Genomic DNA, 14,801 nt, shown 5'->3' with positions numbered 1-14,801 from the left:
ATCTATTTATAAAAAAATTTAATGACCTGTTTTCAATACAAAATAAATTATTAAAAAGATTAATAAATTAAATTAAACTTTTAAAAAAAAGTCAAATCCAAAGCTTCAAAATAAATTATAAAATGGACGAAACTTACTTATATAAAAAATATAGCTTAATTCCATACCTAACCAAGAATTACCGATAAAAATTGTTTAAATTAAGCTTTTCTCACCGAAAAGGTTCGCGCTTAGCTATGCACTTAATTTCGTTCATAGCATCTCAGGCTTCTTTTCAACATGGTTGCTGTAGTATGTGGGGCGTGTCTTCAGAAACAGACCACTTTTGAATGATGTGAAAGTTAGCTATAAAAGCATATTTAATGTAAAAAAAAAAAAAACTATTCAGAAGACTTATCAAAATAATTTATAAATTTTCTAATTTTTACTTTTATTTTAATATAAATTTTTAAAGATAAGTTATTTTCATTTTATTCTGATAAATATTATAGTTGAATTTATAACATAAGTTATTATATAAATTTTTTAATAAATTAACATTGAATTAAACACACTCAAAATCATCGTGAATAATAATCTGTATATGGTCATATCAGGAAAAACTGTTTCCTCATCCTTAAAATGAGCAATACAAATTTATTTCTTATAATTTTGAGACTAAAATATTTTTATATTGAAATAATGTACTCTCATGTCACGTTAGTGCACGAGTAGGCTCCTTGTCATCTAACTCGAGGATCAAAAGCTCCATAAAGGCACGCAGTAGTTAGGTCAGGTGGAATGCGAAAACCAATTGATCCCAAGAAAAAATTAGAAGTAGGGACATAAATTGATGTGACATTTGGCCTCTATAGAGAGAACACTTAAGCTCTTCCCCTTTTAAATTGCCACCTCGTTACTAAATCAAGGAACTAATGTCTTCTAGCTTTAAGAAGATGAAGTTTAAAGTCTATGTTAGTAGTGTGTGTGTATATATATATATATATATATATATATATATATATATATATATTTGCGTATGTGTTGGCAGGCGCGGCAGTAATAACTTTATTTGTAAGTGGGTCGGCACCAAAATTTTAGGTAACTTGTTTGAAACAAAACCTGAACGAGGGAAAGGAATGGTTTTATTCTTAGACTTCATATCGTGTAAATGCAATGACAAAATTTGTAGGACCAACCTCTTTGATCAATTAACATTACATATGTATATATATGCAAACAAAAAATATAAAGTGTTTTGTTTCAGTCAAATGACACACTCTAACGTTGAACTGTGTTTATAAATATATGTATGTACTATGTCTTTGAGCTTTTTCCAGGTTGTCTCCACCTGTGATCACAAGGCTTTGGTCATACAAATTAAAGTTCTCTTCACTGCTTCCATCACAAGCAAGGAAAAAAAAATTATTAGCAACAATCATGACAAACTCCCATCTCTCTCACGAGATTTCTCTATTACTGTTAACCCTTTTGAAATGACAACCTAGCTAACCCGTGTTGCTCTTGTAATTTATATGAATTAATATAGATTTAAACCGGTCCATATTTCATGGCTTAGCTTTGAACAATTGCCCCCTGTTCAAACTACATTTGATTTTATTTTAAATTGGAAAGTCTCTTGTGAATAAACTAGAGAACGTAAAGTACCGGAAACTAACTATATTGTATTTTCAATATCCTCTTGAAAACGAAGCTTTCTTCAGATGTTTCTCAATCATTAAGCAATGCCATGTTCTTTTGTAGTTGGCATTATTTAGATCTCAAAGCCCCTTTGGTCGAACGTCTAGAGGTAGTCGCTTTTGAGTTGCATCATCATGGATTATTTTGAGATACGATTATACAATAACCCATTAAAAGTCGCATTAACCATGTTGCACAGTGTTAGTCGTATAAAATAATGCTAGTTTAGTGACTCATTTAGGCGAGTTGCTTTAACACATATATAATTACTTCAATTTATTAAGGAAATAGATACTTCTTAAGTTAAATAAAAATATACACACAAGAGATGGATTCCAACCCTCTCGTGCAATTGCACGCTATAGTAACGAGAGAGAAGGACATTAGAGTCTAATGAGATTCACATGCCATGTAAAACATTTTTTAATTTGTGACTTCTCCAAAGATTAAAGAAAAATATGGTAAATTACCCCTAATTTTATATTCATTTTTATTTAATTAATATTTAATACGTCTCACTTATTTATTATTTATCATGAAATATATATTATAAGATTGAAATGTAATATTGTTATGTTTGAAATTTGACATAAAAAAATTACCGAAAAATATTAATTAATTTATAGGGATACATATCAATAACAAGGAATCCTCTGAGGTTACTTATAATCATTTTGTAGATTGAAGAAAATAAGGGGAACATCCAAACCCTAGATATCTGGCAATCATCCGTAAACATGGTGGCCCCGTATGTGTCGCTTGACTGGTCTTACCAAGACACTTGTCAGCATCATTTCCAGCAATCCCTTGTCCATGCAACAATCATGTCCAACCTCTTCACCCTCTCCTCTTTCAGAGTTCAAATCAGACCAGACAGCAATTTTCATAACCTGGCTAAGAAACATGATTGAATAAGTATCTTGTGATCTTGTTCAACCTAGATTCATATAGCTTCCTAGCTAGACCCTAGCCATTTTCCATATCTGATAAATTTTGAGTTCTAACCAACACGTGCACCGTTTTGTCTTATATGTATATATGTACACTATATACCCCGGTTCTTTATCTTGTTGTCCTATCATTCATCTATGACTTCAGAATTTGAGATCCTTTATTATTAATCAGTTTAAACATCCTTGACTCTAATATATTGGAAGATAAAAATTAATGTGAATTACCCATTTTTATTAAAAAATGCTAGAATTGATCATTTTATAATTTTAAAACAAGTAAATCTTAAAAAGTCCAGTTATAGTAAAATCTTGCTTCGTAATTCGTAATAGATCAAATTACAATCCATAACTAAAAGTTAACTACTGCATGTAAATTCATGTTCACACTCATAAAAGAAAGAAATAAGGGTATATTTCTTTTGAGTTGGAATATATGAATTAAAAAGAACACTGGTTGAAATTGTTGAATGCTTCCCTGTGAGTCTTTAATATATTGTGACGTTTTGTCATCTTTGGTTGGGTTTGTCTTCCACAATTCATGACCTTATAAGAAAGCCCGACCCTTATTTTATCGTTTTGCGATGATTCTGCCTTCTAAATTCTGTTTATATTTATCGACATCCATCCATTTGATTATTTCTTTAATACAAGACATTTGTTTAATCACAACTCGGTGTAATTTAGTACAGCACGAAACACTACAGGCTTGTTGCTTACGTGGGATTGGCCAGGCGTGGGGCTTTACGACACGGTCAAAAATAAAGAATAGTACCACTCGTGCGGCGTCTAACGCAAGGGCCATCAAAAGTGTGTAATGTTTCATATTTTAAGTTTAGCCTTTTTTTTAATATTATCATTAGAGTATAGATTATTGTATCATCAAAAGAGTATACGATAAACATGAACATGTAGATTACCTGACGGTGAAATTGAATTTGAATTTCAATAAATACAATTTATTACATACTCAAATAAAATTATTTTTAATAAAAATACACATAATTAAAAAAAAAAGCATGTGATAGGAAAAAAAAAAAAACTTAAGTACTTGAACTACTATTCTCAACGATTAATATCTTATTTTATAATACCATTATATAAAAATTGATGATATAATATTAAAAAACATTTATAATACGTGAGGAATGCCTAAAAACATTCCATGTATTTCTCTGTGTGTTATTTTTTAAGCACATGATAGTTTCTTAATAGGAAATAACAATTATTAGAGAGGTTAAACTTTTTCTCATAATGTGATAACTAATGATAATGTAACTTTTTATCTATAAATTAAATTCATTAAGTTGGTGTATGTTTTGTTAGACATAGGGATGTTTACGACTCGATTTAGCTTGATCTAATGAATAAATATCTTAATAAGGCCTATTTCTTGAATCTAGACATAACTCAGTGGCATGATTGGCTTGGTCAGACTAGATAGATTTCATGTTTAAACAAATATGTAAATTAACATATATAACGTATATTTAAGTAATAAATTTTACAAGTAAAAAAAACTAAACAGACTAATATTCTGTCATTTTTATCATAAAACACTTTATATCATTGTAAATTATCATTATATTATGTTAAATATATTAGTTTAAGTTAATATATGTCTTATATGTATATGGAGTTATTAGTAATATTTAAAAATTATTGGCTAGACTATTTGGTTTTGATCAACCCAGATTAACGTCTGATTAGAGTATAAACAGCCGTATACTCTTATTAATAAAAAAAAATCATTTGTTTGGTGATTAAGAAGAAGAAAAAGAATAAGGGGAAGCGAATAGAGGATATGGATGCCTCTCTGGACACTATAGTTCCCCTTCCAATTAATTTGCAAGCACATTAGTTGGAAGACATCATCATCTGTAAAGGGTTTCCATTTTCTTGCTTTCCAGTATGCTGACAGAAATAAAAGAACTCAAACAGATTCGAGCTTTACACATGCGCTCAAAATTATGCAAATAAGTATCCGTACTTTTGTTTTTGGGAAGGGATTGGGGTGGGGAACATGCATTGCACTTTGTCTAATTTTAATTAGCATCAGAGGAAAACAATGGTGGTGGGACATTATGTATCAACGAAAAACATACGAATGTATGTGGCATCTTCTGGCCATGTTATACTCTTCTTAGATTAAAGAATAACTGATTAACTAATAATGTATTATATTTAATTTTTCTTCTGTCAAACAGTACCGACAAATTCGTACAGGAAGAAATAGATAATTAGATTCAGACCTGCTCTTTCATATATTGCATGTTAAGATGTTTCATTCACAACTAATTTAATTTTGTGGAACGGATATAAAGCAATTATTGTTTTTAAAAAATCATATCGTTCACCCTTCTTTTTCACTTTTTTTGGGGGTGTTGCTTTATTACTATAATGAACTAATAATATATATTATTAGTTTAATTTTGATATATTGTTAATATAAAAATTATTAATTAAAATATATTTATATAAAATTATTATTATAAAATTAACGATTTTTGTTTATGAGACAATTTATGATTAGATAATAATATAAAAATTAATGCTTTTCAATTAAATTAATAAACTATTACAACATGAATTAAAAGGGTAGTTTCCTAGTATCGCCTAATGTTCAAATTAATGAGATTGTTAATGATTCACTTCAAGGGGGTCATGTGATCTGGAGGAGAGAAAAAAAAGAAGCATAAGAACTAGTTAAAAAAGAATGATATACGCATGTCTGAAACCTGTAAGCTAGTTTATGGAGTGTCTGAATAAACATGGATTTGAGAACAGAAAATGTGAATTTAAATATACGAAAAGTCAATATTTTTGAACTAATGTATCCTTAGATTAGGAAACCCAATGGCACAATTCGCAACCATACATACAAACTATTAGAACTAATGTCTAATTAGCGATAATTTTTAACTGTTATTTTATTTAAAAATGGAAATTAGAACTGAAAAAAAGTAATTAAAAGTTTTGGCTTCCCAAATTTAATTATTAAAAAAGTAAATAGTTAAATAAAGATTATTTCAAAAGGGTATAAATATGTAATGTTCGGGGAAATGGGTGTGTATATTACCACTGCTGTCTTCCTCTTGTGCAATAATATAGGTAGTAGGAACCCCTCTTTGAATAATAATGCTGAATGGGATTAATTATAACTTAATTAAATAAATCAGTGCCCTGTTGGTGTGCATATGCCTTCTGTCTCCTTCCTACAACATTCTTTGCTGCTATTCGATTGTAAGTGGCAAACAAGTAGTATATATATGGATGACACAAAATCATTCCTCTATATGAGGGATGATAATGGCATTCAATATTAAGGGGTTGAGGACCATGCAGGAAAAAGTTCAGGTTGGTCTACAAATGGATCTTTCTCATCCACTGCCACCCATAGGGTAGACTCATAAACCCTATTTATATATGCTAAAGTTTACAGGAGGATTCCAACTTGTATATTCCTTAGATATTTTGACTCTTTCAATAGATCAAACACATAAAATACAGTCAGCTCATTTAAATAAACAATTAATTACATTATCTTTTTATTTAGTAATTAAATCAGTTAGATAAATAGTTAATGAATTTGTATTAATTCAGTTTGACATTTAATTAAATGAGTTTGTTTACGACCCCCCTCTGCGGTAAGGTACTTTCATCCAATTTTATGTTTTTTTTTTTCGTGTTATTTCTCTTTGTAGGATTCTACAAACTATTCTTAAATTTAATGGCTAATTTTGAAATCTTTTAGGATATAATTAATATTTGGTATAATGCTAAATATCATTTTCTCTGCGCGGTCAAAATGTTACAGATGAATATGTGGCCCTAAATAAAATTTTCTTTCGATTAAATTCACCAATCCCCTCCCCATAATTGGTTCTTTTTTTTCTTTTGTTAAATTTTATACTACTCGTATTATTTGTACAAAACAACAACATTCTTGAAAATTATAGTGGAGAGGTTTAAAAAGGTTTACGCTTCAAATTTGGAAAGCCACAGAAGCAATTTTCATGGAACATAAATGTTTTTGTCCTTGCAAATAACAAATCCCTTGGTTGCATATCAACTTGATCAACAATTCACAAACCTTAGATTAGGACAGTTTAATTTGTCCAACACCCTCCTGCCACCACCACCTGCCCCAAAAAAATAAAATCACTATATTTCCATTTTATGGCCTTTTATTGAGGTGTTATAATTAGGTAGGGTTGAGTGTGGGGTCTCATTTTACATTTGGGTGAGGTCTACATGTTGGTGCTTACACAGGACAGAAGTAAGTGATTGAAAGTTACGAATGAGTGTATGCAATATTTCTTAAATGATAACTATACAGTATTGCTAGACAAACCGTGACCTCCAAAGCTTAAACAATTCCAAGTCTAGAAAGGGCAACAAAATCTTCTCTGCCCTCTCTCTTTTAATTGGCTTCTTTTGTGTTCTAAACTTGTGTCACTCTTTTTTTTTTTCACTCATTGTTGGAATCTGCTTCTCTTTTTTTCCAAAACAAAAAAAGTTGCTTTATGCTTAGATTACCTGTACTTAAGGGATAATTATTCTTATAGCAAGAATCCACCAGCAAATGTTGTTACTTTGTTTCATATTTAATGTTAAATGTCAATCTCATTACAGTTTACAACATTAATTATGAGTGCTTGTTAAAAGATACCAATCCCCCACTTGTTTGTTAGAAAGTCTCCTAAGAAGCAAATTTAATTTTACAAGAATAATATTAGTAACATATTATTTATAAAACATTTTTCGTTATTAATTAAAATTTATTGAAAGTTACAAAAATTATATGAGTCTCACTTCTAATTTAATATTTTTGTCTTATATTTTTTAATTTTTAATAAATTTTAACATTAAAAAGAATGTGTTGCTAGATTTCTTAATTTTAACAGGATAATTATCAATTTTAATTAACCTGCATTGAACTGAAATATATGTGCCACTAATTAGAGGTATCACGATAATTCATACGCTTAATGCCATTAAAACTATCAAGTACTCTTAGTATTACCGTACATATTAAGAAAAACAATTAATTTTATTAATTATTATAATAAAATAAAATGATTTTTTTTAAAAAAATTAACATATATTTAGGGAGACATTAAAAATAAAAAATATTTATTTATATTAAAAATTATAATATTTAACAATAATGCATTAAATTCTGTAATATATTATTATTTTCAATAAAAAATTAATTTATATAATTTTTTATTATGTGCCATTGAGTAAATTAAAAAAACCGTTAATTAAAATAATTTTAAAAGTATTAAAATTATTGCAAGAGTCATTGAATCTATCTTATTATAAATATCATTTAGTATTAATGCACACGGGTTAAAAAATATTAATTTTATAACTAGTTATTATGATAAAAAAAAATTGATTTCACTCTCTATTAAAAGTGTTGAAATTATTGTAATAGTCAGTTAATAAAAATAATCTTACAGTAATTATAATTATTCTAGTAGTTAATGGTGAAAAGTTATCTTTAATAAATAAGGATATAATTAAATAATTAATTAATTATTTTTTATATTTTAAAATGACAAAAACAAAATAAATAAAAGTACTCAAATAATATTTAATATGAAAAATAAAAGAAGTAATTTACGTCACTAAAAGTAAATTAAATTTTAATTTTAATTTATATTAAAAACGCATGTAAAGAATTAAAAAAAAATACAAAAAACTGTTATTATGACAACTATGTTGATGAAGAATAGTGCTTGGTGACAGTCTTCACTCTACCGTTACAGAAGGTAGTAGTAGTATGAGCTATATGTCATCATTTAACTAAACAGTAAATGACTGTAAGGAAGTACAAGGGTACTTCAACCCAAGGATTGAGTATAGCAATTATGGTACGAACTTCAAAATTATAAGCTTATGATATATGTTAGGAAACATGGGAAATGAAAAAATGTGTGGGTAATAGTTGGGGCATTCTAAGAATAATTAATTCTGTTGTCGCACAATGTTAGATAATCCTAAAAGCTTTTTGAGAAAAATCATATACTGTGCATTAGTTAATACATGCGTACTATGTTGCAGTAAAGCTGTAACAATAAGTTGATAATTAGTAAATTATTATTAACTCGGTTCTGATGCTATATATCCTCATATTCTCTGGGTCAAGTATACACATAATCAGTCCAATAAATTTGCACTTGCGGCTATCACTTAGCTATAAGGAAACGATGAACATTATAATTATCCTGAAAAGAAAGGACAAGAGCAGATGGATCCAATCATCAATTAAACAAAATGGGTTTGGTTAATGCTACCTCATTTGTCGTATAAGGATGCTGAATGGAATCTCATTTTTGTGACAAAAATAAAAACTTATTATAAGGTATGACACTGTTTTAAATAATGAACACTGTAGGCCATTAAGGGAACCTAACGTTATTAACTATTCATTATTCTAATATATCCCTTCCTCTTGCTCCGGTGTATATAAAGATGGTGATGAATGATCATGTTCAGCACAAAGCTGAAGAGATAGAGGTAGAAAAAACAACAAAAATTCTCAAACCCCAAAAAGGCCAAGATGACTGGTTCTGGTTCTCCTTGTGGAGCCTGCAAATTCTTGAGAAGAAAATGTGTGAGGGGTTGTGTTTTTGCACCTTACTTTTGCCATGAGCAGGGTGCTACTCATTTTGCAGCCATTCATAAGGTCTTTGGTGCAAGCAATGTTTCAAAGCTCCTTGCTCATCTTCCTGTGAGTGATCGTTGTGAAGCTGCAGTCACAATCTCATATGAAGCTCAAGCAAGACTTCAAGACCCTATTTATGGCTGTGTCTCCCATATTTTTGCACTCCAACAACAGGTTTGTTTCCCTTTCACAATTTTGTAACTGAAAGCCCTACGTACTCAACTGGTGCTTTTTGTGTATACTATCAAATTTACTAATCGGGTCATGCACTTTTGCGTTGATCTTTGTATATATAGGTTGTTAATTTACAAGCACAACTAGCTTATCTCAAGGAACAAGCAGCTCAGAGTTGTGTCAATGTCTCTGCCCAAGAAAACCCTAGTGAAAAATTCTTCGAAAAATCTTATACTTTACCCCAAGATCTTCAAAGTTGGTTCCAGGTGGAAAATTCAAACCTGGGGCAGGATTTTTTTCCTAATTTGGGTACTAGTTTATCCTCAGCAACACAACATTATGGGAACAATGCTCTGATGGATGATCTTAACCCTATTAATGGGATTAATTATGAAAAATCTGGAGCCATGGAAGAGAGTAGCTCATTTTCTAGCTTTGATGATAGTTCTAATTACTCCATGTCCTATGACATGCAAACTAATAGGAGGACGTGGGGGTATCATGAAGTGGAGGATCTACATTCTGTGGCTTTTGGATACAGTACTGGATCACATTCATAAAAGAATTGGGGAAGACAATTTTATCAATTTTGAATTGCTGCTGCATATTGTAAGCATGCATGATATATAATACTCTGTTGCTATAAATAAGCTAGGAAGTATAGAAATGTTGATATTATATAATTGGAATGAAAGCCCATCCTCTTATTGTCTTTAATTTAGTTTAATCCTTTTAAGTAGAATAATAATAGCCTATTTCTGACAGATAAAAACTCTGGTTTTTTTATGAGGCTATGAGTGCTGAATTGGTTTGTTTACAAACCTAGCACACAGATCCTAAATTTTGACCTAATAAATACTATACCTATATACCTTAATGATATTTTTAGTTCCCTTTCTTAAGTACAACGGGTTTGATGTGGAGTATTTGGAATATTACTGAGTGATGGGAACCCCAAACTAAAGTAACTGAATGTACCACAAACATTCAAAGTATAATTCAGAAACCTTGTAGGGATAATGGATCACTCTCTTATTCCTCTGAAATAAATCCATCAGGCCAAGACAAATACAGAGAATACACGATTCAGACTAATTGGCGCAAATAAAATTTATATTCCCTGAATGAGTTTTCTGGGCAAGCTACCATGGTTGCTCAATGACATAAAATACATGTATTTAGCAAGATGAAAATAAGCTAGTGTAAGAAACATACGGTTATAGTATGTTGAATTCTACATGTAAAAGAACAAATCTGTCTGCACTCTGCTGTAGTCCCTTGGTTTTAATTGTAGATAAGATCCTGAAGATATATACACCAACTTTCTCAAATATTTCTTGGTAAGTGGAAAAGCCAACTTGGTCTTTCTTACAGTACACTGATTGAGATTTTCCTTTTCTAATATATGTCTCTTGGTTGTCTAATATACATATTTATGAATGCTTTAATGTGTCTACTTATTTAATTTAATTTCATGACGCTCTAAATGAAAATAATTTGAGGCTTATAGAATTAGGTTACTAGTTATTTGGTATGTAGTTTCCAAGTCTGATTGCGGTAGTGGCTGTTAGCTTATGTTTTGTAATTCAAAATAACATACAGCCTTAGGGCTAACCTGGACTCAAACACTTCATTAACATTTACGGTATATTCTTAGGATAAAGATACTCTAAAATGAACTTATTTCTAAAGTAAGCAAATAAAAATATATTTATTATTCATTCAATTTAAAATGTATCATGACATTAATCCCTTAAAATTCAAGGATGAATAGCTGTTGTTTATTTATTTTACTGGATTTTTTCCCTTCCACACAATGACATAACAAAGGAACAAGTCGAAGGCTAATGAGGATTGATTCAATTGAGAGCTAGCTCCTTCTTCCATCCATACAAGGCAAATGTCTGAATCTTGGGGGTTCTTTGTTGGCACTATTTCTCCATGTTGCCAATAAAGTTTTCTGAAACTTGCCTCCGTGACCCTTGTTTTGGAGTAATGTATTTTAGAACCCAAGAAAAAACAGTTGATCAGATACACGGACGTTCTTGGACTTGATTAAAACAAAGGTGAATGGCGTTTTCTATTTTTGTTGTCGTTGAACGGTACAACAATCTTAGTAAATGTATGAATGTTGCAGTATGCTGAGAAATAATTTAATTCTATAATATTTAAATGGGTTGAGAGTACTTCTTATAATCCTTTTACTGAATCGGATAAGGTTAAAAAAGGTAAAAATATAGTTGATGAATATACATTACTAAAGAAAATCATATATACTCTTAGGTAGTAGTTTTCTCTTCTTTTTTTTCGTATAAACCGTTTAACGACAATTAAACTATACAATATTCTAAATCTACACAAATAATATAACATATTAGCAATATTAACAATACGGTGTACTGATAATATATATTAATTTTATACGTCAACAAGATTATCTATTAGCATGATGTAATATATTATAAGTGTAAAGTTATCATATTTATATTTTGTTATTTTATATTTTATTATATTATTTATCATGCTTATTATTATTATTTTTATTTCGCTCTTCTTTCACCCATTTTACATCTCATTTTAAGAGTATGAACAAATTGATTTCCTTTCTTTAAACTGAGTATGTAACTATATCAATGAAGATAAACCTAACGACTAATCATTAGTATAAATTTTTGTTTGGTTGAGTATCTAAAAATGATGCATGAATAGATTGATATATCGTCAATTTTGATTCTCTCTGTCCTTTCCTTGTCTTTTAATTCTAATTGCTTTTAACATCGATAGCATTCTCTATGTAATATATGTCCTATGTACTGAAAATTTAGCATGATAACTTTCAAAGTCTAGCTCCATCACTCTTTTTCTTGTGGTAAATTTAGTGTTTTAATTTGAATCGGTATATAATTTAAGTCACCACTACAAATTTCCAAGTTTGGAATAAACGCTGGCCAGCCCCCGAATAGCAAACACACAGAGATACACGAAGAAAAATATCCAATACTTCTATACTTCCTTAACCAGGAGGCCAAATTAATGAATATATACTTAGTTTATAAACAAATTAGTGATGTGTAAGAAATTATTGACTATTGTTTTTGGCCAAAAAAGAGAAGAAAATATAGTGTTATAATCGTACAGTAAGTTCATGTTTGAGTATATAATAATAGTCTGGGATGGAATTTCATATCGCTTGCATCCGTTTTATTTTCTGCAGTAGTTCTGGTGCATTAGTGCATGTTTGAGAGGAATAGAAAAATGATTTCTTTGTTATCATCATGACTCTTGGCTCACATTGTCTTTCATCATGATTATCAAATATATCGGGATTCTCTTTTCATTGGTTTCAGCTTCTTCTCAATGGTGGTCCTCACTCTCTTAATCAGCTGTTTTTATTGTGATTTAAAAGTTCTTCTCTTCTCCCCACTACTTAATTCAAATGCTTTTTAATTAGTACCAAAAGGGTTTATAGTAGTGTAAATGCTTCCACTTTTTGAAATATATATATAAGAATTCAGAATTTGTGAAAATTTGTTGCAGAAGAACATTCGATTATTATGTAAAAATTTGAATAACATCATTATATATATCTTATGTATTGGTTAATAAAATTGTTGGAGAAAGCTTTAAAATATTTTTCAAAATACTTTTCAAATGAATACATGACCTGAAAACATCTGAATCTTTATTGTTTATATTAAAAAATACCCGTGTAAAAAACTATTTCGTTATAGCATTCACACAGGCACAAATATATTAATCTATCAGTTGTGTCTGCCTTTGTTAAAAATAGAATTTGAATTACATTTTAATAATGCATTGCCCTTTCATTTATTGTGAATATTAAACGTTAACATTCTTTATAATGAGTTAATTTTTTTGTGCTGTTAACTAACATGAGGTGATTATGTTAAAAAAATAATTTAATTTTTATCGAATAAAAACTTATCATGATTAGTTGTTGGATTCAGTAAGTAAATTTTACAATATCTTAAAATTTACGAAAAATAGATCGATCTTTATTAAGGTGAAAATAGAAAAGGGAAAGTTTTTAGAGTGAAGAGTTTATTAGATATACTTAAACATTAAAACAACAGCAAGGGATTAAGCAACTTGCATGAAATATATTGTCCCCTCCCCTTTCCCCCACAAACTTTCACACGGTTCAATGAGCACCTCGGAAAAAATATAGAGTTCTTTTGGTTTCAAATTAACCATTCTTATACTCCTTTGAAGAGAGAGCAAAGTAGGCTTTCGACAAATCACAAAGACAACTATATGTGTTGTGTTGGTGCATACATGTCTTTCCTTGTGTTTCTGTCAAAATCCAAGTTACTCAATTCTTTAAGTTTCATCTATCATATCCCAATGGGTATAAAAATCTTAAGAAAAATATTAATCCCCGTTCTTTGAATATCATGATCGATGAACTTTTAATTAGAGCATCATAGAAGGGCTTGTGATTAATATGTATAAATTTTAATCATAACTTTCCGTGTAAGAGTGAAAAAGTATAGTAATATTTCCACACCACTTCAATGTGAGACTAATTCTCATTAGACGAGAGACTAATTTCTGTTAAATATAAAATGACATGATTAAGTATTTTCAACAAGTAACACGCAAAATTTGACTCAATAACTTGCAACGATGTTTAGTTTTCTTAAAACGTATTTGACTTTAGCATTAATTGTTATTCCCCTCGGATGCCAATTGTTAAGATCTCTTATATATGCTCTTTAAAAAATTAATTATGAAAAACACTGCTAGGGTTTTAGGTATTGTAAATGTTTTGAATAATCTCGAGAAGAAAGTGTACTGATGCAAGCATTTGGGGGCTTTAATGGCTACCGTCATATTATTGGTTCAAGATTATAGGGATGCAAACACGGTTTGGTTCGCTTTTGAAAGAAACATTAAACCAATTAAAATTAATTAATTTGGTATAAATTTGAATTTTTTTAATAAATTCGAACTAAATTAACCCAATAAAAAACATGTTTAATTCGTTTAAATTATCGAATAATATATATATATATATATATATATATTAAATTTTAATTAAAAAATATCGTGTATGTTGTTAAAAACTGCTTGAATTTTAATAATAACTCTTGAATTTAGAATATTAATTAAAATAGAAATGTTTCTCAAAACATAGAAAAAAAATGAAAATATACAAAATATAGAGTTCGATTCAAATTAATTCAGTTTTAGAATATCTAAATATTCAAATCAAATCAATAAAATTCAAGTTTAATTATTTTGGTTAAAGTTAGAGACAATTATATATATATAAAAGATTCAAATAAATTTAGTTAATT

General features: G+C 29.2%; 1 protein-coding gene across 1 annotated transcript; it reads left to right on the top strand.

Annotated features, from left to right (window-relative positions):
- The first annotated feature begins 9,201 nt into the window (after positions 1–9,201).
- LOC113870704 (LOB domain-containing protein 29-like) lies at positions 9,202–10,040 on the top strand. The gene is made up of 2 exons (XM_027507108.1): positions 9,202–9,480; positions 9,603–10,040. The coding sequence occupies exons 1-2, from the start codon at positions 9,202–9,204 to the stop codon at positions 10,038–10,040; spliced, it is 717 nt and encodes a 238-aa protein (XP_027362909.1).
- Positions 10,041–14,801: the final 4,761 nt, after the last annotated feature.

The sequence above is a fragment of the Abrus precatorius genome, unplaced genomic scaffold (assembly GCF_003935025.1).
Source record: "Abrus precatorius isolate BTA unplaced genomic scaffold, Abrus_2018 Scaffold7, whole genome shotgun sequence".
In the NCBI taxonomy this organism is placed as follows: domain Eukaryota; kingdom Viridiplantae; phylum Streptophyta; class Magnoliopsida; order Fabales; family Fabaceae; genus Abrus; species Abrus precatorius.
The sequence above is the reverse complement of the archived record's forward strand: the minus strand, read 5'-3'. Positions and strand labels throughout refer to the sequence as shown.

Excerpts from the sequence above, each read along its gene's own strand:
- LOC113870704 (XM_027507108.1), top strand. The coding sequence starts at position 9,202 with ATGACTGGTTCTGGTTCTCCTTGTGGAGCCTGCAAATTCTTGAGAAGA. Across the intron at positions 9,481-9,602 it reads TTTTTGCACTCCAACAACAG|GTTGTTAATTTACAAGCACA; the intron begins GTTTGTTTCCCT and ends TTGTATATATAG.